Here is a 24,447-nt window from a genome sequence, read left to right on the forward strand (position 1 = left end):
AGACAGAATAAGCAAGTATCTTTTTTAAAGGGAATACCCTAAGGGGTCTCAAACTTCTCTCAAGCAACTCATAGACCAGAAAACAGTGTGGTAGAGTCTACAGACTTCTGGCTTTGATGCATACTTTTGTAAATAGAGGTATTTTAGTTGCTTTGCAAAGAATCAACTCTAGGGGGGACCAGAGTGGGAGAAAAAAACCTCAGAAGCTTCCTGTGATAGTACAGGTGATGTATGATGAAGCTTGAGACCAGAGTAGAGGCAGAGAGCCAAGATTTGAGATATATTTGGGAAGCAAGCACTTGTTACTGATGGGAAGAAGTGAGACAAGTAAGAGGACGCCCAGTTTCTCTCTTAGGTTTCTGATTTTGACATTGGGATAAACAATGATGACATTTGTTGAGACAAAGAGGATTGAGACAGAACCATGATCTGTTTTTTGGTTTTTTTTTTTTTATTTCAAGTTTGAAGTCCTACAGGTAGTAAGTTACCAGTATTTACTTATTGGGATGATCATTTATTCAGCATTGGAATTTTGTGAATGCATGAACAGATATTCTGGCCGAATCAAACCACACTGAACAGTTGCCAAGACAGCCTGTATGTCTTCGGCCCCAGATAGAGACAGGACTATTTTTCAATTGCTGTACTTAAAGACTGGTATTTGTTTTTGTAGAAATATAAGTACTGTGTATGAATATCTATGGGATATAGAAATAACTTACATTTTAAAAGTGAATCTTATTTGGGGACAGACCAAGTTAAAAAATCATGCACTATTAGTACAGTAATGGGAATTAGTCCTTAGTTCCCACAGATATAAATTAAATGAACCATTTTTTTAATGCCTGTAGCACTGGCACATGTTTTTCACATTTTAATGTCAACTAAAAATAATATACCATCTAACACTAATTTATATAATAAAATCAGTTTATTATCTCTTAAGGCAAGTTTATTTGGAGAAGTTGGAGAATAACCAAGTTCATAAACTAAAATTACTATTGCTTTGTCACATTATTTATAACCTTAGTAGACATAGACTGAAGTGATTGTATAAGGTTTAAGTTTCAAAAGATTTAATTTTATTCTGTAAAATTCTTATATGTGATTTGAAGTTATCCAACATTTAAAGAAATAATAAGCCTCTGCCTGAATTGAAGGGAAGAACAGAAACACATCTGTATAATTTGTACAGTGGAAAACCCATCAGACATTAGTGGTTCCTTATGCTAGCTTGGAAGATGCAGAAACTCTTGCATAATTTGAAGGTCTGAGGCTTGGTGCTTTTGTTTTTATAGGGAGCACTTGTGTGTGCTGCTAGGTTCCTGTTGATTATTCCAATAAGATTTCTTTAAAACTTTCTTTTTTATTTTAGTGATTAATGATCTGCCTAAAAGAAATTAATTCTGTATAGCTGTGTAGGATATTTCAAAAATAAAAGTTCTATTTATTTTTTCTAGGAAAAGTACTTTTCAGGCAATTGCAAAATAAACCCTGTAAAGTCAGAATGCTTTTTCCTTTGAAAAATTACTGAATCTACTAAATATGTAGTCAAAGTTTTTATGAACAGTATTAAGGGATTTATAGGTTTGGCCTCATTTTGCATTTTATACCAAAATATTCTTTCTGTGATTTATCTACCAGGAAAAAAGCGGTTTCTACGGATGTTTTTTACCACACTGTAATGAGGGTAGAAATGTAGTACACTTTTAAAATAATGCAGTTTGAAATGTTGTAAATTAAACTGTTCAGTATATAAACTTCTTGTCATATAATTCATTTTAGTTGCTTTTTGTTTGGATCAGATATCCTTTAATAAGACAGTGATACCTATTTTCATCTCAGGATCAAAATATTTTGTGTGCTGTGCCCAGTCGTGTCTGACTGTTTTGTGACCTTGTGGACTGTAGCCTGCCAGGTTCCTCTGTCCATGGGATTTTCCAGGCACGAATACTGGAATGGGTTGCCATTTCCTTTTCTAGGGGATCATCCCAACCCAGAGATCAAACCCTGTCTCCTGACTCTCCTGCATTGCAGATGGATTCTTTACTGCTAAGCCACTGGGGAAGCCCTGGTTTACACAGTAAGATACACCAAACTTGTGGGTTTACCAAAAAAAATAACAAGATAAGTCAATATACACTGACATAGAAAGGTATCAATAAAGTATTTTAATGGAAAAAGATAAGAGGCAAAACAACACGTATAGTGTGATCTTATTCTGATTAAATTAACGGACCACCACTCTGAATTTGTGTATGAATAATTCTAAAAGAACAAACTACTAATGTATCAGTGGTTATCTCTTTTAATGTTCTGTTTTTCTGCATCTTTAATGTTTCTTACAATGAGTATATCAATTGTTATATAAAGATATAATTTTAATAAATCAGTTATGTTGGCCTGTCGACTTGGATGGCTAATGTAAATCTGCATAAGCTTATATATTGTATGTCCTTTTATATACCATGTTCTTCATAACAATATACTGAATTATCTTTTACACAGAGAGAAATTAAGGTGAGTTTAGATATAAAATGAAAGACTCAGAAACTCTAAATAAAGAAAAGTTTCCCAATCTCCTATAATGTGTTAGCTGTAGTTTTTTTATATAGGATCTTTATCAGGTGGAGGACATTCCCTTGTATTTCTGGCTAACTGAGATTTTTAAAAATCTATTAGTGATCATGAATGAGTGTTGAACTTTGCCATTGCTTTTTTCACATCCAAGAGATATTCATATGTTGTCTCTTCCTTAATCTGTTTGATGAATTGATTTATGTCTGAATGTGGAAACCTTAAATTCCTGGAATAAATGTTTTACTTAGTCATGATATATTAACTTTTTACATATTGCTAAAGATTTCTGTATTTTATATATTGCTAAAGTTGACTTGCTAATAATTTTTTGCATGCTCATCCCCAGAAGATGTTATTCATCGTGTTTTCCTCCTTATATCAATTCCTTCTTGTACCTATTCTTCGTCTGGCTCTGGCTTCAGGGTGATGCCAACTCAGTGAAATGGCTTGGGTGGTGTCCTCTCTTCTCTTTTCTGTGTGACATTGTGTATATTTCTTTCTTAAATGTTTGAAAGAATTTAATAGCAAAGCCACCTAGACCTGAAATTTTCTTCTGGCAAAGATTTTAAACTAAGACTTAAGTTACTTTAATAGATATCAGTCTTTTCAGATTATATGTCTGTTCTCCTGAGGTGATGAAAAGTTAGAGGATGCTGAATATTCATCATCAGGAGAGTGGACAAATTGAGAAAGCAGCCTTGACATATATAGATGATCATGTGTGAAATAGCTAGTGGGAAACTGCTGCATATAACGCAGGGAGCTCAGCTCGGTGCTGGGAAACGACCTAGAGGGATGGGTGAGGTGGGGGAGGCGAGTGGGGAGGGAGGCTCCAGCGGGTGCTAAAACAACATTGGAAAGCAGCTATATTCCAATTAAAAACAAAAGGATGTCTTCTGCAGCAAATCAAAGCAAGGGATTGGTTGTCCACAAAACAGTGTGGATGGATTTTAGAAACAAAATTCTAAAAGTCAAAACCAAGAGAAAAAAATGAGGTCTTTAACATATAGCATTTATCTAAATTAAAATACAGTCATACAAAGGGATCCTGACTCCCCTCACACTGTTTCTTTGAGAATAGTGGATTTCTGCTATACATTAAAAAAATATGCATGTGTAGATAGATATTCTGAAAATTAGTGAGATCTATATCGAAAATACTTTCTTCTTACAGATGTTGATGAATGCCAGGCTATTCCTGGGATATGCCAGGGAGGAAACTGTATCAATACAGTGGGCTCTTTTGAATGCAAATGTCCTGCTGGTCACAAGCAGAGTGAAACTACTCAGAAATGTGAAGGTGAGTATCTCCCTTTCAAGGGACATGTCTGACTCTGAATCTGAGAAAACTATGACTTCGTTTTGAGTTTTGGAGAATTTAAGTACAATTATGATGATTTATTTTAATATGAAAGTGAAAGAATAACCTTAGAGTAGTTTTGTGTTGGTTTGTGTATTTAATGGATTTCATTTGGAAAAAAGAACCAGTATCATTTTACATTTGGTTCATCCCAGTTTCTATATTGTAGTGAGAATGGTAGCAATCCAACAATTTTTATTTTTCGTTAATAGTTTTCTGTTTCACTTAGGAAATTATATCAAACATTAAAATTAGGTAAAGATAAGTTCAAGTGGAATATACTAAAGCAATGCATTAGAGGTACTCTGTCATATGTTATAAATAAAGACTAAGTTTTGTATTGGATATTGTATGTAACTGACCATCTAGTAAAAGACAAGCGTAATTGACTCAAGGAGGGTTTGGAAATTATCACAGCAGGTAATCTCCTAGAAAATAGCTTAGTCAAGTAAAGATCTTAAAAAAAGACTAATACTTTTCTGGAATATGAGTTTGGGACTATAATATTGAAATGTAAATTTTATCAGCATTCCTCAGATAAAATAAATTCACTTGTTATATGTATCTTAGAAAACTTTATCAAAATTATGAAATTCAGGAAGCTTCTATGTGTGTCTAGTTTTAATTAATATAGAGGTTTAGGAAATTATGATGCTTCTGGTACTATTAAAGTATAATGTTTGTCTTTTCAGTTATTGAAATACTTAAATCAATTTATTGTTAACAACTCATTTTCTAAAAACTTTAATAGAGTATATCTTTTCTCATTTTGTTATGTAAGTGTTTTTATCTATTCAGAGTTCCAAAAAATTATTTTGGAGTTTTTGCTCGTCTAACTTTTCTGAGGTGGAAAAATATATATGGAAAATTCAGTAATCTGAACTTATTCCTTATGCCTACTAGGATATTAACTAAGAGCATTTTTTTTTTGATTCAGTAGTGCCAAACATATATCCTAATTACTTCTGGTGAAAATATTATCACAAGTTCATTTAGACCTTTTACCTTCAATACCTGGTATATATAATTAAGTCTTTTGGTTTTTTCCCCTTTCCAGAAGGCAGTATTTGGGATTGTTTCTGTTCAGTTCAGTTCAGTCGCTCAGTTGTGTCTGACTCCTTGTGACCCCATGAACTGCAGCACGCCAGGCCTCCTTGTCCATCACCAACTCCCAGAGTCCACCCAAACCCATGTCCATTGAGTCGGTGATGTCATCCAACCATCTCATCCTTTGTTGTCCCCTTCTTCTCCTGCCCTCAATCTTTCCCAGCATCAGGGTCTTTTCCAATGAGTCAGTTCTTCGCATCAGGTGGCCAAAGTATTGGAGTTTCAGCTTCAGCGTCAGTCCTTCCAATGAACACCCAGGAGTGATCTTTAGGATGGACTGGTTGGATCTCCTTGCAGTCCAAGGGACTCTCAAGAGTCTTCTTCAGCACCACAGTTCAAAAGCATCAATTCTTTGACGCTCTGCTTTCATTATATTCCTACTCTCACATCCATACATGACTACTGGAAAAACCATAGCCTTGACTAGACAGACCTTTGTTGAAAAAGTAATGTCTCTGTTTCTGTTACTTGGTTATAAAAATTGTGTCCCTCTCTGTCAACAAAGAAGTGGGAAAAGTAAAATCTAGAGTATAATGATGGAGGACAAATAGGAAGAGGAACTATTTCCTAGATGAGAAGTAGAGTATGTGTATACAAGCAATTGGACTAGAGAGTTAGGGATCTGCAGGAAGTCTAGATTGGACCGCTATTTCCTTGCTATGTTCTGTGTTTTTCTTCCCCCCTCTTTTGGGGATGATTCTGTTGCTCAACCTTTTATCACCCCTCCCCCTTTACTTTTTTACTTCTGGAGTCACACACAAACTAGATCCAAGGGTGGTGGACTTAGGAACAAAGAGAGTTTGATTATAGGTGAGAAGGTACAGCCACCAACTGATGAGAGTGGTTGTGACAGTTCCATTAATCATCCAACAATGTATTACTTCTTAGTTGAAAACGGAATGAGCGTTTTCTACATCACATTTCATCAAAACAACATGTAGAGCCAAGGCAGAGTTTGGCTAAAGACAGTGCGACTCTTTATTCGCAGTTGTCTATGTTCTTTAGGAAAGGGGGCTATTGATGTAATGTAGGCACCACCCAGAGCCCTGCATCCAGACGTCTCTTTCCTTATTTCCTGCCCAGGCAGCCAAATCTCTTTAACCAATGCCCAGAAAAAATTATATGATTTAATGTTTGGTATTGGTGGGGAATAGCAGAATTAGAAGAAGTGGTGATTAGAACTTGAAAACTGAAGGTTTTATGAAGCCTTGACTTTGTGTCTTAAGTCATATTTATTTGGATAGGTCTTAAAAGTGACTATTATCAATTTTCTTTGGGTTATACTGTTTCTTTATGTAAAAGAACAAGTGGTATTTCCTTACATAAATTTATTTAATGTAATTGGTGGCATAATGTATCTGGAAAGACTGCAAACTGTTGTTACACTCAGTTACAGGTTTTAAATTATAGTCAGTTTATATAGTATCAATGTAAAAAGTGGTGCCATAAATTTAAAGTTAGTGTTTATTCTAAATAAAAATACAATGATATCAATTACTTTTAACCAACTGTTGAAGGTAAGATATTTTTTTTATGGATTACAATGAATGTTAAAATATAGTAGAACTAAAAGAGATAGTTTTAAATGATGCCCTTCCTATTTCTGTTGTAGCACATTTTGTATTTCTGTTCATATGGCAGTGAAATTCTCCAAAGAAATCTTTTTTAATCTGTAAGTTACTAGATCTATTCAGAAATAAGAAAGGTGACTCCATCACATTTTCCTGTGATTAGGAATATGGTGGAAGCATTAAAAGAAATTGCAAAGTCAACTTAATAACTTTGAGAAATTGTCTTATTGGTTTTGTGTGTTACTTGTTTATTGACCATCTCACTTCAACATTTGAGTAAGGTCATTGAGGACAAAAACTCTGTCTTATTTCATGTTGAGAAATTTCATTTATTACAGAGCCTGAAACAGTTCTTGATATAGTGTAAGCTACACTGATTCATTGGGAACAGGGTGTATAGTAAGTTAAGTTCGTTTACTTGGGTTGAATGTCCAAATGAAAAGAAAATATGGGACCAGAGTTGAGATTGTATTTGGAAAGAGGCCAGTGATCATCATGGGAATTTTTGCTTTATCCGACTTTTTTCACTTCCTTAATAATCTTATTGCACTTTGGTTGTAATTCAAAGGCTAAGAGCATAAACATTAAGTGCAGTTCAGCATTTTTAGATTTTTGTGTCATTGTCCCTCTTTCAGTTCAGTTCAGTCACTCAGCCATGTCCAACTCTTTGCGACCCCACAGCATGCCAGGCCACCCTATCCATCACCAACTCCCAGAGCTCATGTCCATTGAGTTGGTGAGGCCATTCAACCATCTCATCTTCTGTCGTCCCTTTCCCCTCCCACCTTCAATCTTTCCCAGCATCAGGGTCTTTTCCAATGAGTCAGTTCTTCACATCAGATGGCCAAAGTATTGGAGCTTCAGCTTCAGCATCAGTCCTTCCAATGAATATTCAGGACTGATTTCCTTTAGGATGGACTGGTTGGATCTCCTTGCAGTTCAAGGAACTCTAAAGAGTCTTCTCCAACACCACAGTTCAAAAGCATCAGTTCTTCAGTGCTCAGCTTTTATAGTCCAACTCTTACATCCTTACGTAACTAGTGGAAAAACCATAGCTTTGAATAGATGGACCTTTGTTGGCAAAGCAATGTCTCTGCTTTTTAATATGCTGTCTAGGTTGGGTCATAACATTTCTTCCAAGGAGCAAGTGTCTTTTAATTTCATGACTGCAGCCACCATCTGCAGTGATTTTGAAGCCCTAAAATATAAAGTCTGTCACTATTTCCACTGTTTCCCCATCTGTTTGCCATGAGGTGATGGGACCAGATGCCATGATCTTGGGTTTCTAAATGTTGAGTTTTAAGCCAACTTTTTCACTCCCTTCTTTCACTTTCATCAAGAGGCTCTTTAATTCTTTGCTTTCTGCCATAAAGGTGATGTCATCTACATATCTGAGGTTATTGATATTTCTTCTGCCAATCTTGATTCCAGCTTGTGCTTTATCCAGCCCAGCGTTTCTCATGATGTACTCTGCATAGAAGTTAAATAAACAGGGTGACAATAAACAGAGGTCAGGGACCTTCACTGTCTATTTAAAAGAAAGAACTGTCTTCTGCTTTGGGATATCTTCTTAACTAAAATCTTCTCCAAAAGGCTTGTTCTACTGAATCTTTGCATTTGAATGTATATAATTTATACTAACATGAAAAAAATGATGAGGGAGCATTCATCTCCTGATTTAACATTTGAAACCTGTCAGTCAATGTCTATCATTAAGGTTTGTTTTGTTTCATATCATTAGGAGGATTCTCTTGTGGGATTATTTTTTCATGTTTAGATGTAGGCTCCTGTCCAGGCAGAGAGGAATATAAATATATGTTTGTCTGTGTGTGTATGTGCATGTTTGTCTAAAAGAATCCCTTACCTTTTCCCATCAGTAACTTACTACCCCAGATTCAGTAAAACCTCTTATGTTCACTAAAGTCATGTTTTATTTCTCCTGGGCCAGTTTGGCTACGATATCTTTTCCTAAGTCTGTCATAAAATGGCCAAAGTGATTCTTTGGTGTAGTAAACTATTCACATCCAAAAAGAAGGTTGTTTCAGTTATTTACTCTTTTCAAAGATTTATTCATCTAAATCTATCTAATTTAAATTAAGAAAAGCAGAACACATCAATATAATATGAAAGGGTATATCAGAAGATTGTCCACAATTTTTTTATGTAACAAAAAATGTTAATTTGAACTTCATTCCACTTGGATAAAGCACAGCTAGGTACCAGATGTCCTTACATGATCTCCTCTTCTAGACTATACCTTCTCTGACATTCCTTGAGTTATTCTTTCCTGGCTTAAATGGAAGGCAGAAAAATAGCATCATTATATTGGAAAGTTTCCCTTCAATGGCCCTTCACATGTCAAATAGTTGTTTGCAATTTATTCTGAAGAGTCTTCAGCCTTGTTCCATTACCACAGTGTTTAGTTGTTTGGGATTTCTGACAACAAATATGTTTATTTATACTCAGGAAACTCATGAAAGTTGCTGGCACAGTGTCCTTAGTAGCTGTTCCAACTCTGCTTTGATAAACCATGGAAAATAAACGTCTGTGCTAAACTGAAAAGCACTTGCTTTTACTCATATTTCCAAAAGTGTATTAACTTTAAAATAAATAATAAATAAGCTCATTGACTATTTCCCAAAAAGAACACTACATATTAAAAATTGAGATTCAAGTAAGAGAACCATAAATTTTGGGAAATGTTTTAGGTCATTAATTTAAAAACACAAAGCTATAATCTTTTGAATCTTCTTAAAATGAAATTTGGAGCACTGTAATTAAAATATAAACGAACTCCCTCTTACAGAATCTGCCTGCAATGCAGGAGATCCCAGTTCTATTCCTGGGTCAGGAAGATCCTCTGGAGAAGGGATAAGCTACCCACTCCAGTGTTCTGGCCTGGAGAATTCCATGAACTGTATAGTCCATGGAGTTGCAAAGAGTCGGACACAACTGTGCCACTTTCATTTTCATTTCACTACCTTAAGTAAGAAAGACCAGGCTCCTAAACCCAAGCTTACTTTCTGCTCTCATAACAAATAAGCACGTTTTATTTTGCTTTATAAGTAATTTTTTGCTTTCATCTGCCTGTAAGTGATGCACCAAAATAGCATTAATAAAAACTAATATTTATATGGAGCACTTAATGTGCTCTCAGCTACACTTAAACCACTTTGCATAGGTTTTCTTATTAAGTCATAATACAGTGCTGTGAGTTTGGTTACTGTTTTTTTAAGTTTTTTATTTATTTATTTTTGGCTGTACTGGGTCTTCGTTGCTGCCAGGGCTTTCCTGTAGTTGGCGATGAGCAGGGGCTGCTCTCTAGTTGTGGCTTGTGAGTGGGCTTCTTATTTCAGGGGCTTCTCTTGTTGTGGAGAGCAGGCTCTAGGGCGTGTGAGCTTCAGTTGTTGCAGCTCTTGGGCTCTAGAGAACGGGCTTAGGTGCTCTGTGGCATATGAGATCTTTGTAAATCAGGGATTGAACCTGTCTCCTGTATTAGCAGGCGTATTCTTTATCACGCCTGCTTACTGGTTACTCTTATTAACTCGCTTTACAGAAGAGGCTGAGACACAGAGAGTCTTAAGTAATCTTGCAAGTTTTAATGGATATGAAACCATGGGGCCAGGATTCCAACCTGTTAGATTTATTCCAGAGCTTTCACTCTCAACAAGCGATGTTGAGCAAGCAAGGGTCGGTGACCACGTAGCATACATTCCAACCCACGCATTGCATTTATAGGGAAATGTATTTATATCTGCAGCGACAGGAGTACCGTTCTGTGCCCTGTGATCCAGAAAGGCCAGAGTTAGATCCATTTCGGTGATCCTGGCACCACCTGTAGAGTTTTTGCTGTATTTTCTACTTATTAAAATGAAAGCTTATTCTGTACCACTGTGCTAAAAATAATCCACCCTCTATGACTTGAGAATTGAAATTGCAGGTGAAGGAGAATGGGAGTAGTGAAAGATGGAACTAAACTAATTTTGTCTTCATTCATAGAAGGGAGTCAGCAGCAGAGGTCTAAAGTTAAAGAGGAAGAGGTCAGGGTGATAATTATGGTGAAGTGGATTGTAATTTGCTTTTGGCAAAAACATAGATAGTATTTAAAAGAGTGTATGTGGTATTGTATTGTGATGAAAGTGTTAATCCCTCAATCATGTCTGACTCTGTACAACCTTATGGACTGTAGTCCACCAGGCTCCTCTGTCCATGGAATTCTCCAGGCAAAGATACGGGAGTGGGTAGCCATTCACTACTCCAAAGGATCTTCCCAACCCAGGGATCAAACCCAGGACTTCTGCCTTGCAGGCAGAGTCTTTACTGTGAGCTGTCAGTAATTAATGTGAAGAAAGATGTTCTTAAATCATCTTTAAACAAAAAGCTCAGAGAATCCTGGTCATCAACTGCAAATAAACTGCATGGCCTGGTGAAATCACAACTGATGTAGATGTCAAAACACAGGCTGCTACTGCTGCTGCTGCTAAGTCGCTTCAGTTGTGTCCGATGCTGTGCGACCCCATAGACGGCAGCCCACCAGGCTCCCCCATCCCTGGGATTCTCCAGGCAAGAACACTGGAGTGGGTTGCCATTTCCTTCTCCAGTGCATGAAAGTGAAAAGTGAAAGTGAAGTCACTCAGTCGTGTCAGACTCTTCCATGGATTTTCCAGGCAAGAGTACTGGAGTGGGTTGCCATTGCCTGGTCCTTTGCAAATATAGAACTTTTAAAGTAGGAAACAGGTCAATCTATCTATATTTCTTGGTGATTGCATTTGTTTCAGGATTTCTTCTCCCTCTCTACACACATATACGCACATCTATCTGTATGTCCATGCTGCCTCTCTCAGGTGCATAGAATTGTATTCATCACCGTATTTGTTTCACGGCATAATCTCATTATTATTCCACCCATACCCTGCTTTCTTTTTTTCTCTTTGTTTCATTATCTTAGCTTAAAGCTTGAAGCAGTGTCCGAGGCTTCCACTTGTTCTTCCCAACTATGGCAGCTATTGCCCTACAGGCCAAGTGCTATCTGTCAGTTGTGTCAACTTAGAGGGATGTTCAGGCTCATTATACATTTGGGATCTTGGGAAGTAAACACTGGGTGGGTCCATGCACGCAGTGGACCCACTGTGACCTGACCCTGGTCCTAAGCTCCGTTAATTGCCTGGCTCTTCTGCATCCTCATACTAATGTGGGACCATGATGCCACCAACAGTTGCCACCACCACCCTGTATTTGGGTACCATAGCCTGCTTTTATTTAGTTGCTTTAAACAATGTAATAAGCACTCATGAAACTACCAGAAACAAACACCAAGGCCAGGATAATAATCTGTATGTATCATGGTGCCCCCTCAACCACTTTGTATTCAGTATGCTGCATTTTCTTGCCTTTTTTTAGATAGTTTTATTGCACCTATAGATATTTCATTTTTATTATTATTATTGATTATTGCAGTCTTTTAAATTGTACAAAAACAATTTGATATGTGTGAACCTTTTATTTCAATGAAATGATTTATCTATAAATATTAATATTATATAAATATAAATATATATATATATTTATTAAATATATATATATATTTAAATATAAATATATATATATAAATATAATATTATAAATATTAATGTTTGCATGTTGTTCTAGTTCATTCTTTAGAATGAGATGTAATATTCCAGTATGTGGATTTACCTTCATGTGTTTATCAACTTTCTCACTGATGGACATCATTTCCTGGTTCTTCCTGTTATGGGTACTGGTTACATACTTATAGACACACAAACTCTGATTTCCTGGAGGGATATTTATCCTCTTTTTGATCCCTTTATTTCCCAAAGTGTGATGCATTCACGTTTCAACTAGGATTGATGTCTGTCTAGGCAGCTTGGGTCACGCTGACGTTAGCAGGCTGAACCGTAATTCCACCTGCTGTGGCTTGATGCCTAATTGGGGAACAGAGAGGCTGACACTGTCGTTAGGGTGCCTCTCCCTCATTCCAGGCCCGTGAGCTGCCCTGCCCTCCTCCAGATTGGGGGAGGAGCATCTACTGAGTGATCAGTGAGCCGTCCTGGCTCGCAGGACTAGACTCCTTCTTCTAGAGTACCCTTTGTCTTCTCCATGGAGCTTTGGGCTCATGATACAGATTCAGAAATCATACAGGAGAAATAGAGATATTGCAAACATTTCCGTATCTTTTTTGCTTGTTTTTGTTTTCAACTATCGCAGTTTATATACATTTTCCAAAAGCATTAAGAATTACCTACTCTTTAATTAAGCTACATACAGTTGGCTTACAGTATTATATTAGTTTTAGGTGTACAGCATAGTGATTCTGTATTTTTATCATTTATATTCCGCTTAAAGTTATTACAAAATAATGACTGTATTTCCCTATAATGTACAATATATCCATGTTTCTTATGTATTTTTATACATCAGTTCAGTTCAGTTCAGTCACTCAGTCGTGTCTGACTCTTTGCGACCCCGTGAATTGCAGCACGCGAGGCCTCCCTTTCCATCACCAACTCCTGGAGTTTACTCAAACTCATGCCCATCGAGTCGGTGATGCCATCCAGCCATCTCGGTTTGTATATCTTAGTTCCATTCCTTTATATTGCCTCTGCCACCTTCCCTCTCCCCATCGCTATCCACTCATTTGTTTTCTATATCTGTGAGTCTGTTTTGCATATACATTCATTTAATTTTGGGATTCCCTGGTGGCTCAGACTGTAGAGAATCTGCTTGCAATGCAGGAGATTTTTTAGATTCCACATTTAAATGATAACATACAATGTTTGTCTTTCTCTGACTAGTTTCATTAAGCATAATACTCTCTAGGTCCATTCGTGTTGTTGCAAATGGTAAAAGCTTATTTTTTATGTCTGGGTATTATTCATACACACACACACACATGCACATGTCACATCTTCTTTGTCCACAGTATGTTGATGGACACTTGGTGTTTCTTCCATATCTTGGCATTACCTCATTTTTAAGCGCAGTATTTTCCTGGTAACAGCCTTCAATGTTCAGTCTCATTTTTAAGGCACATTAATAAAAGAGATGAGCCTATAACAATTGAAACTCCTTCTGAGAACAGGATTAATTCTGGGCGAGGCCATCATCCTTGCAAAGATTGCTAAAGCTCATCTTCCTCAATTAATCTGCTCTTAGTTCCAAACCTCCTTCTTCCTAGTTCCCCAGACCCTCTCCCTGGAAGGAAAATTTGAATTTTAAAACACAGAGACAATAATGGAAACTTAACTAGTACTACTAGCTTTGAGAATCAAAGCCTGACTCAACTTGCCATGGGTTCCTGTGTGTGCTGAGCAAAAATGACACCCAGCCGGGTCAATATGTTTTTATCTCTTTCTCTCCTCTCTCTCTCTCTCCCCATATAAGATAGACAGTGACTTGTAATCAGACGAATTGATTGTAAAATTTATTTTGCTCTAAGGAACATGATCTTGATGATGCATTTTTCTTGGGAAGCAGAGCATTGAGTAGCTTAGAAATTTGTTGCATGTGTATTAAAGAGTTGAAATCTAAAATGGAAATCTAAAATAAGTCATTTGGGAAGGGCACATGGACCCAGGTTAGCAGTGGGGTTTTTCAAGTTTGCCTTTTAGAAGCTGCCCAGGTGACACATCCAGGAAAGTGAGGCCAGCTGGGAAGCACATCTAGAGGATCAACCAAACAGCAACCGGGAGCTGACATCTGAGGCAAAATTAGCACATATCACTTTCTAGTGTATTTATCAGAAGTTGCCAGTCTAAACTTTTAGTTTCTTCCCGCAAATGGCTTCCACTGTTAAAATGCACACATTCAGTAACGGGCGCTACCTTGGCAATCTTAGTCAACTCCCAGCAATATTTCATACGAGTTACTGAAGTGACATCGCTCCCTTAATTTCAACCTAAACAAAATGGTTTTCATGGAAAGTTGCACATGGAGTTTTCTATGAGAGCTGGGAGGAAAAAGAGTTCTTTATTTGAGGCATGGTGGGTAACAGCATCATCATAAACATGAAGTCTGTGAAAAATATGTATTCCAAAAGAAAATTATTTAATAAAAAGAGATTCTGTAGTTTGTGTTCTGGGTTTGGGATCAAAATTAGGAATATTCAGATCTTGTCTTAGCTTTTATTTAAAAGAATTTAGTTTTTAGTTTTCATTCTGAGAATAAGAGGGAAATTGTAGAGAGAAATGACAATTTTAAGTTTCAAGTACAATTCAGAGAATAAATGTGGAGCAAGAAGAGCACATTGTGGCCAGAAGTCCCAGGTTTGGGACCCACATGTCAGGGTCTGTGCTGTAGGTACGTGTGGGGATTGCATGATCTCAAGCAAATAAATGAATGCCTGTGTTTTTAACAGTAGAGATAAGAATGGTCTTTTCTATATAAAGGTTTTATGAGTATTATATAAGAAAAGCATTTGGCCCTTCTAGATCTTCATTAAAGAAGGCAGGGATATATATCACAGACAATTTAATAATGAAATATTCAATAAGTCATGTGATTTGAGATCTTAAAAAAATAATTATAAAAGAGTTCTAACATAACATTTCAATTATGACTTGTAGTACAGTTTCCTATAAATAAACTCTTTTAATCTTAAACAAACAAAATTGACCTACTGGAGCATGTATTTGCCTACTCCAACCAAAGTATTAGCGAGCAAAGAAAGGGACCCGAATTCATCATCTTGATGAAGAAACGTGGAACTGGGGATTTAAGATTATCTGTTAATTCCTGACGAGTCTCAGCCTGTTTTTACTCCTCCAGCCCCAGCTTCACCCAAATTATAGAAATGGATGTTTGAGACCAAGAGGATTTGATTTATTTAGCATAACACAGTGGTCAGGAAATTGCATTTTAGTAGATTCAGGGACATTTTCCCAAATGCTGAGAACCAGTGTTGTTTCCCCAGTGCCATTGAATATTTAAACCCCTTTAAAAAATACTAAAAAAAAAAAAAAAAAACATAGTGAAGTAATTCACAAAATTCTTATAGTTCAGTTTCTACTGAAGATCACTGGAAAAATTGAGAGCCTCCAAAACATCTTTCTCAGAGACTAAAAATTAGGTGTTTGTTAGTGATAGAAAAATCTATTCTACCCTGGAGTGAAAGAACCAGATGAATGTTTTGAACTTTGACATAAGGAGAAGATATAAACTCAGATATACTCCCTTATTTCTTCATTTTACTTATAAAATCATTGCTGCTGGATAGTGAAATGTAAAAGCAATATTAGAGACCAAAATAAACAAAAATGCTGGTTTTATGATATTGTTGATTTATCTGTAGCTTCAACTAAGTGAGAGAGAAAGAAAGAAAAACTGTCTCACAAATTACCATGGCTCATTGCCTGAAGAAAATTAGTCTACTCTAAGGAAATATCATGCTGGAGTTAGGTAAAAATGCAGCAAAATTTGAAATATAATATCATGATCCCTGACTGCATTTCTTATAAGTGTTGTCAGTTACTGACTGTGTGTATACTTCATTCACCATCTAGGTATGGGAAAATCTATGGAGGGCTCCTCATTTATTTTAGATGCTCCCATTTTAGTCAAGATATAAATAAAGAAAGATGTGATAATGCTTGAGCTGTCTTTTTTCTTAGTCCCAAGTTAGGAATCACTCTTTTTCTTTCAGCATAATTTTATCCTATTTCAGTGTATATGTTTCTCATCTATACAAAGTTCATATTAAATTTTTATAAAGACTTTATTTTTTGGAGCAGTTTAAAGTCCATAGCAAAATTGGGAGGAAGGTACAGAGGTTTCCCTGTACTACCTGACCCTGCACATGCAGAGCCTCCCTCTATATCAATATCTCCCACCACAGTGGTACGTTCGTTCCATTGAGGAACCTGTATTGGTGCATCATAGACACCCGAAGTCTATAGTTTACCTTAGGGTTCACTCTTGTTGTTTCACATTCCATTTATTTGGACAAGTGAAAATTAACATATATCCATCATTTAGCGTAAAGACTATTTTCAGTTCCCTAAAAATCTTCTCATTTAAATTTTTTAAATGAGTATGTATGTTAGAAATATATTAAGTAAAAAGTAATATAAGTGATTCAAGGATATAGCAGAGTATGGAGATGTGATTTTAATGACTAGAACTTTAGAAACGATGGGCTTCCCTGATAGCTCAGTTGGGAAAGAATCTGCCTTCTATGCAGGAGACCCCGGTTCGATTCCTGGGTCAGAAAGATCCCCTGGAGAAGGGATAGGCTACCCATTCCAGTATTCTTGGACTTCCCCCTTGTAGCTCAGCTGCTAAAGAGTCTGCCTGCAATGTGGGAGACCTGGGTTCAATCCCTGGGTTGGGAAGATCCCCTGGAGAAGGAAACGGCTACCCCCTCCAGTATTCTGGCCTGGAGAATTCCAGGGTCATAAAGAGTCAGACACAATTGAGTGACTTTGACTTCTTAGAAATGATATTGTAAGATTTATTATTATTATCATCATCATTTTTTTTTATTATCACTATAGTTACAGAGCTATTTTACTTTCAAAGATAGGTGTTTGCCAAACTGGAACTCAGGGCCACTATGATGTTTGCCAAAGAATTCCAAAGGAAAAGGAGTGAGCTGCTAATAAGATCATAATAAATTTAGCTCTATTATCTTTTATTCTAGGTCTATCTTATCTCCATTTATCATCTCCGGTTCTTCCACCCTTTCTTATTTTCTATTCTCCTCTGTTTTCACCTAGACTATAACCTGTCATTCCTGAAAACAGAAGGAAGAAAATCATTGTTGACATCATTAATATCATCCCAGGTCATTCTGTTCTTATACATCTGTCTGTAGATGGTCTATGAATCAATGCAGCACTTTAAAAAGAAGGGTTGTGTGTGCTGTGGCAGTCAGTATTTTATTTTTAAAATAAAATTATTTAAACGAAAATGTAATCAAACTTTTTCTAAAACTGCTGCTATATGCTTATACATAAATTGGTTCTGTTTTAACATGAAGATGTATAAGAAAATGCTTTCAATGATGCTGGAAAAAAATGTCAAAGTTTGCTTTCTTGTTTTGTCAGATTCTAAGCAGAACAGATTTGAAACCATTGAAGATCTTTTTTAATAGAAAACATTTGAAGTTTGCTGAAAATTTCTCATCTAATACTTTAGTAAAACCATGTTGTGAATATTTAGTAGTAGACTTAGAAAATCAATTCTGCTTAACAAACTCAGAATACAACTATTCACAAATTAGGTTATCATAATTTTTTTTCTCCCACATGAAATATTTTTCCTTAATTTACCATGATAGAAAAAAAAATATTTTTTATAATCAACTAACAAAGAAAAGCAGGAAGTATAGCATTCCAGCCTTTGTTTGCAACTTGATTTTACATTTTAAAATATTTCCTATAGCTTCAAGATGGAAGATGGGATTTTTTGATAAGTTGGGTTTTTTCCCAAAAGAATATAATGTTGCATTTTACATATAAATCCTGTATACTACTATGGACACTCTATTTGTAATGGCTATTTAATTGTTAATATTTCTCTCTGGAATCAAGAAAGTATGTGGATTTCATGAGTAAAATGTGTTCTAGAATATGTTCCTCTTTAAGAAGTTAATTAAAATTCATTGTGTTTTCCTTTTGGGACTATTGCTGTATTATGCCTCACAATTGTCTTTATTATTTGCGTAACTTGTGAACAGTAGGGATGAGATGAGGAAGAAAGGAAAGCTGTTCTGCCTTCAGTCTTCATCCCTCACCACCAGGCTGTGTAAAAAGGGAGATGGGATGGTGAACTTGATTTGTCTGAAAAATTGCATTTCCAGAGTTTGAAGGGCAAAGGATACATGAGTTTCCTACCACCTAGGTGAGGACCCCACATAAAGGAGATGTGCTGAGTGGTCTTGAAAAGGGCTCCTGCCACACAGATTCCTGTAGGGTAGGTGATCCTAGCCTGGGGATGAACTGTCAGAAAGCTGGGACTGATGAGAGAGTTACAGCTGGTCAGAGAGAAGAGGTATCTCTGGGATCAAGGGTGAAAAATGAGAGAGCCTCAGCACTGAGAGGTGTCCCAAAATATCAGCAGAAGAATTAGGCTTTAGAGCTGCCATGCCCAGAGGGCCCTGATGCCAGAATCATTCATTCAGAAAAGTATTTATTGGGTTCCTAGCTGGAAGAAGCACAAGCTGGAATCAAGATTGCCAGGAGAAATATCAAGAACCTCAGATATGCAGATGACACCACCCTTATGGCAGAAAGTGAAGAGGAACTAAAAAGCGTCTTGATGAAAGTGAAAGAGGGGAGTGAAAAAGTTGAATTAAAGCTTAACATTCAGAAAACTAAGATCATGGCATCTGGTCCCATCACCTCATGGGAAATAGATGGGGAGACAGTGGAAACAGTGTCAGACTATTTTTTTGGGCTCCAAATTCACTGCAGATGGTGACTGCAGCCATGAAATTAAAAGATGCTTACTCCTTGGAAAGAAAGTTACGATCAACCTAGATAGCATATTAAAAAGCAGAGACATTACTTTGCCAGCAAAAGTCCATCTGGTCAAGGCTATGGTTTTTCCAGTGGTCATGTATGGATATGAGAGTTGGACTGTGGAGAAAGCTGAGCGCCGAAGAATTGATGCTTTTGAACTATGGTGTTGGAGAAGACTCTTGAGAGTCTTTTGGACTGCAAGGAGATCCAACCAGTCCATCGTGAAGATCAGTCCTGAATATTCGTTGGAAGGACCGATGCTGAAGCTGAAACTCCAATAATTTGGCCACCTCATGCGAAGAGTTGACTCATTGGAAAAGACCCTGATGCTGGAAGTGATTGGGGGCAGAAGGAGAAGGGGACGACAGAGGATGAGATGGCTGGATGGCATCACTGACTCGATGGGCATGAGTTTGAGTAAACTCCGGGAGTTGGTGATGGACAGGGAGGCCTGGTGTGCTGCGATTCGTGGGGTCGGGCACGACTGAGTGACTGAACTGAACTGACTGAACTGAGCACATTGCTAGACCCTGGGGATAGCGTAGTGAACAAACAGATAAAAATCTTTTCTCTCACACAGGTTACATTATAAAAACAAGGGACAAACAAGAAACAAATAAAAATCTATTAGTCTGTCAGATGTGAAAAAATCAATCAGAAAATCAAGGCAGGGTGAGAATGAAAGTATGAAGGAGCTGAGGCGGAAACCATGGCTGTCTGGGGAGGCAAATTCCTGATAGGGACCGCCAGTGAGAGGCTCTGAAGCAGGGGCGTGCCTGAGGGATGGAGAGAACATTAAAGAGGACAGTGTGGCTGGTGCACAGTGGTAGGGGGGACACTAACTGGGAAATGACGGATTTAGAGATGCAGTCTGGTGCCATACTCTGCGGGGCTTTGCACAGCAAGTAATTTGGACTTTCTCATTCACTCACAGTTCAGTAGCTCAGTTGTATTTGACTCTTTGCAACCCCATGGACTGCAGCATGCCAGGCTTCCTGTCCATCACCAACTCCCGGAGTTTATTTAAACTCATGTCCATCCAGTAGGTTAATGCCATCCAACCATCTCATCCTCTGTCGTCCCCTTCTCCTCCTGCCCTCAATATTTCCCAGCATCAGGGTCTTTTCCAATGAGTCAGTTCTTTGCATCAGGTGGCCAAAGTATTGGAGTTTCAGCTTCAGCATCGGTCCTTCCAACGAATATTCAGGACTGATTTCCTTTAGGATGGACTGGTTGGATCTCCTTGCAATCCAAGAGACTCTCAAGAGTCTTCTCCAAACCACAGTTCAAAAGCATCATTTCTTCGGCGCTCAGCTTTCTCCACAGTCCAACTCTCATATCCATACATGACCACTGGAAAAACCATAGCCTTGACCAGATGGACCTTTGTTGTCAGAGTAAGGTCTCTGCTTTTTAATATGCTGTCTGAGTTGGTCATGGCTTTTCTTCCAAGGAGCAAGTGTCTTTTAATTTCATGGCTGCAGTCACCATCTGCAGTGATTTTGGAGACCAAGAAAATAAAGTCTCTCACTGTTTCCACTGTTTCCCCATCTATTTCCCATGAAGTGCTGGGACCAGATGCCATGATCTTGGGTTTCTGAATGTTGTGCTTTAAGCCAACTTTTTCACTCTCCTCCTTCACTTTCATCAAGAGGCTCTTTAGTTCTTCTTCACTTTCTGCCATAAGGGTGGTGTCATCTGCATATCTGAGGTTATTGGTATTTCTCCCGGCAATCTTGATTACAGCATGTGCTTCATCTAGCCCAGCGTTTCTCGTGATGTACTCTGCATATAAGTTAAATAAGCAGGGTTGACAATGTACAGCCTTGATGTACTCCTTTCCCGATTTGGAATCGGTCTATTGTTCCATGTCCAGTTCTAACTATTGCTTCTTGACCTGCATACAGATTCTCAGGAGGCAGGTCAGGTGGTCTGATATTCCCATCTCTTTATAAATTTTCCAGTTTGTTGTGATCCACAGAGTCAAAGGTTTTGGTATAGTCATAAAGCAGAAGTAGGTGTTTTTCTGGAACTCTCCTTGCTTTTTTGATGATCCAATGTGTGTTGGCAATTTGATCCCTGGTTCCTCTGCCTTTTCTAAATCCAGCTTGAACATCTGGAAGTTCTGGTCCACGTACTGTTGCAGTCTGGCTTAGAGGATTTTGAGCATTAATTTGCTAGTGTGTGAGATGAGTGCAGTTGTGCAATAGTTTGAGCTTTCTTTGGCATTGCCTTTCTTTGTGATTGGAATGAAAATTGACCTTTTCCAGTCCTGTGGCCACTGCTGAGTTTTCCAAATTTGCTGGCGTACTGAGTGTAGCACTTTCACAACATCATCTTATAGGATTTGAAATAGCTCAACTGGAATTCCATCACTTCCACTAGTTTTGTTCATAGTGATGCTTCCTCAGGCCCAGTTGACTTTGCATTCCAGGATGTCTGGCTCTGGGTGAGTGATCACACCATTGTGATTATCTTTGGACTTTAGAGTTCTCAAAAAGGGAGACAATGGAGAATTTTGAGCAGAGGAGTGACATATTCTGCCCTCCATTTAAAAAAGATTTGCAAAAAAAAAAAAAAAAAAAAAAAATATTTGCTCTGGCTGCTGGGTGGTAAAAAGATGAGAAGGGAACAAATATAAAAGCAGAGAGACCAAGTAAAATGCTCCTGCAATAATGTCATTGAGGTTTGACGATAGCTCAGAGCAGTTTATTGGTAAATCTGATTGAAGAAGTGACTGAATTCCATGTATTTTGAAGGCTGAACCAGCAGAATTTGTTGACAGTCTCTTGTGCGGCAGGATAAGAAAAGAATCAAGTAGTTCCAAGGTTTTTGGAACGCAGATTGCAAAGTTGCCATTAACTGAGATGGAGAACATCTGTGGGTGGAACATAGTTGAGTTGAGGGGTAGATACCAGGAGCTCAGCTTCAGATGTTTAATTTGAGACCCCTATTAGACACTCAGGTAGCCATTTGGAGTTGCTTATATGGGTTAAGTTCCAGGGCAAGGTTGAAGCTGACAATGTCAATTTGAGAGTCTTTGGCTTATAGCTGATATTTGAAGCCATGAGAATAAACGAGATCATGAAGGGATCGTTCTGATAGAGAAGAACCCAACAGCTGACCCCTGGAACACTTCAACACTTAGAGTTCCAGGAGATGAGAGAGAACCAGTAGAGGAGACTGAGAAGGAAAAATCTGTAAGGTCACATCTCCACCAACCAGGTAAAATCCTTGTTACCAGTACCCATCCTCTCCTCCCCATCATGGCATTGAAAGTCTCGTGGTAGGTGCTGTCTAGGGAGGAAGGAATTGAAGAAGGAAAAAAGACAACCACATCTCCACTGCTGAAAGTTCTCAGCCTCACCAGACTCAAACTAAGGGGGAGGAGAAGCTTTGACTGGATGAGAGATTACAACTACAGGGTTGTTGGATTTGAGTGGATTCTTTATTCATCTGAAAGTGATAGGAAAGCCTGAGGGCCCTGCCTGAAATTTTCTAGGGTCAAGAAAGAACTGGTCAAAAGAAAATATGCACAATGGCAGTAGGAGGAATAATAAAGTTGCTTTCTGCTTGCACCCTTATGGTTTCAAATCTCATTACCACATATTCTCAGTTTATTTGAAAACATTTCCAACTTCATGACTTATAGGCCTAAGTCTGCATGCAAAAGTTCAACTTTTGCATAAATCATCAGACAGATGCTATAATTTACAGAAAAGGGAGTTTCAAACGTGAAGATCTTTCCAAGTCTCAGCAAAGACCCCTGAGGTGCGTTAGTGTCCTTGAGAATTCTCCAGGTTGCTCCCTGTGGATAAGCAAGGCTCTGCCCTGTAGCATTCAGATACATTGTGTCCATGTGTCTGTGCTCTGTCAGCCCTGTTAGGGTGTGAGCCCAGTGAGGTCCACTCAGTCTTGGTGAGTTTTCCCAGTTAGCCGTCTTGAATTTGGCACTTTACACAGAGGATGCTAGCGGATGAGTTGTTGCCTTTATGCAACTCCATCACCTCCTTAAGCAAATCAAACTGTGTGTGCTTCACAGGCTAAATGACTCTTAGGAATGAACCCTGGGTACTCATCTGCACAACCCCATTGTGCATGTACACAGGTATGTCTGTGCAATTCAGTGTACGTACAGATACATATTGAATTTAAACTGGATATATTAATATTTGAATGTTATCTGTCAGGTCAATAAGGAAATCAACGAAACTCAGGAAAATACAACTGTAACAATTCAAAGATTAACTTTCTTTAGTAGAATTGCATATAGTGTGTGTCTTAGTAACTGGGAGTACCATTTTTGTTTAATTTATTTCCTTTTATGGTAATAAGTATGAAAAGCACAGAGACTAATGAATATTTATATGATAATTCTGTAATGGAAAGTAAGACATTTTCACTTAATGCCATTTATTTAGAAAACATGGAATAAGTACTTTGATGCATCATTAAATTTATGATGAAATCAAGATTTCTTAAAGTTCCTACTGCATATGCCAAAGTACATTTAAAAATCCTAAGGGTTTTATGATTACATCTTAACATACTGAAGTTTAAAAAGAAAAATGGTAACAGAAAATATTAAATGCTTGCATCTTTGCCAAGTCCAAATGGTTATTATAGTAAAGTTAACTTTGGAATTTCCTGACTTTTATGTTATTAAAATTATAGATTTTACTCAACATTAAAGGAGTCTTTCAATTTAATTTTCCTATATTAAAAAATCTTTAAGGTAGTTGTGGAGGGCAGAGAATTGGAAGAAAGATTCTAGAAGACATGGTTTAAACAGTTCATCCTTCAATTGTTAGATATATATATATATATATTTTAATAGAAGCTCAGTGTCATCCTTTAAACCTTCAGTATTTAGCAACTTGTAAATAATTTGGTCTTCTTTGTCTTGGACTATTAAAAGGTAACAAAATATTTACACCCTGAGTAAATAAAAAAAGAAAGAGAAAGTAAAGGAAAAAGTACTGCTGGTAAATAGTTAAACTTCCCAAGAAATTTGGGGATGCAGACCAAAAGTTTAGACTCGTGTTGTTTGACTCTGTTACCAGAAGTTTTTTATATATTTTGAAATAGAAATAGCTTTCCAATTGTTGTGTCAGTTTTAAAAACACTATGATGGAATTGCCTCTTGCCACTATTACTTCGTGCCTGAGTTACTCCAAATTAGTATTAATATTTAGAAAGATGCAGTATTGGTTTCAGGCCAAAAAGGCACCATGGATTACATTGCTACAGTAGTAGAAGACAATGCTATTATTTTACCTAAGTGGACAAAAAAGCTCTTTTAATATATAAAAGTTTCCTTTGCTGCCTTTTAATGTTATCACACAGAGTA

General features: G+C 37.4%; 1 protein-coding gene across 1 annotated transcript in view; it reads left to right on the forward strand.

The window, feature by feature from the left end:
• Positions 1-24,447, forward strand: part of FBN2 (fibrillin 2) — a 218,876-nt gene that overhangs the window by 63,698 nt on the left and 130,731 nt on the right. The window contains exon 7 of the mRNA XM_065934320.1: positions 3,755-3,880. Within this exon, the coding sequence (XP_065790392.1) occupies positions 3,755-3,880 (126 nt within the window). The remainder of the gene's footprint in view (positions 1-3,754; positions 3,881-24,447) is intronic.

Source organism: Muntiacus reevesi, chromosome 1, assembly GCF_963930625.1.
Source record: "Muntiacus reevesi chromosome 1, mMunRee1.1, whole genome shotgun sequence".
In the NCBI taxonomy this organism is placed as follows: domain Eukaryota; kingdom Metazoa; phylum Chordata; class Mammalia; order Artiodactyla; family Cervidae; genus Muntiacus; species Muntiacus reevesi.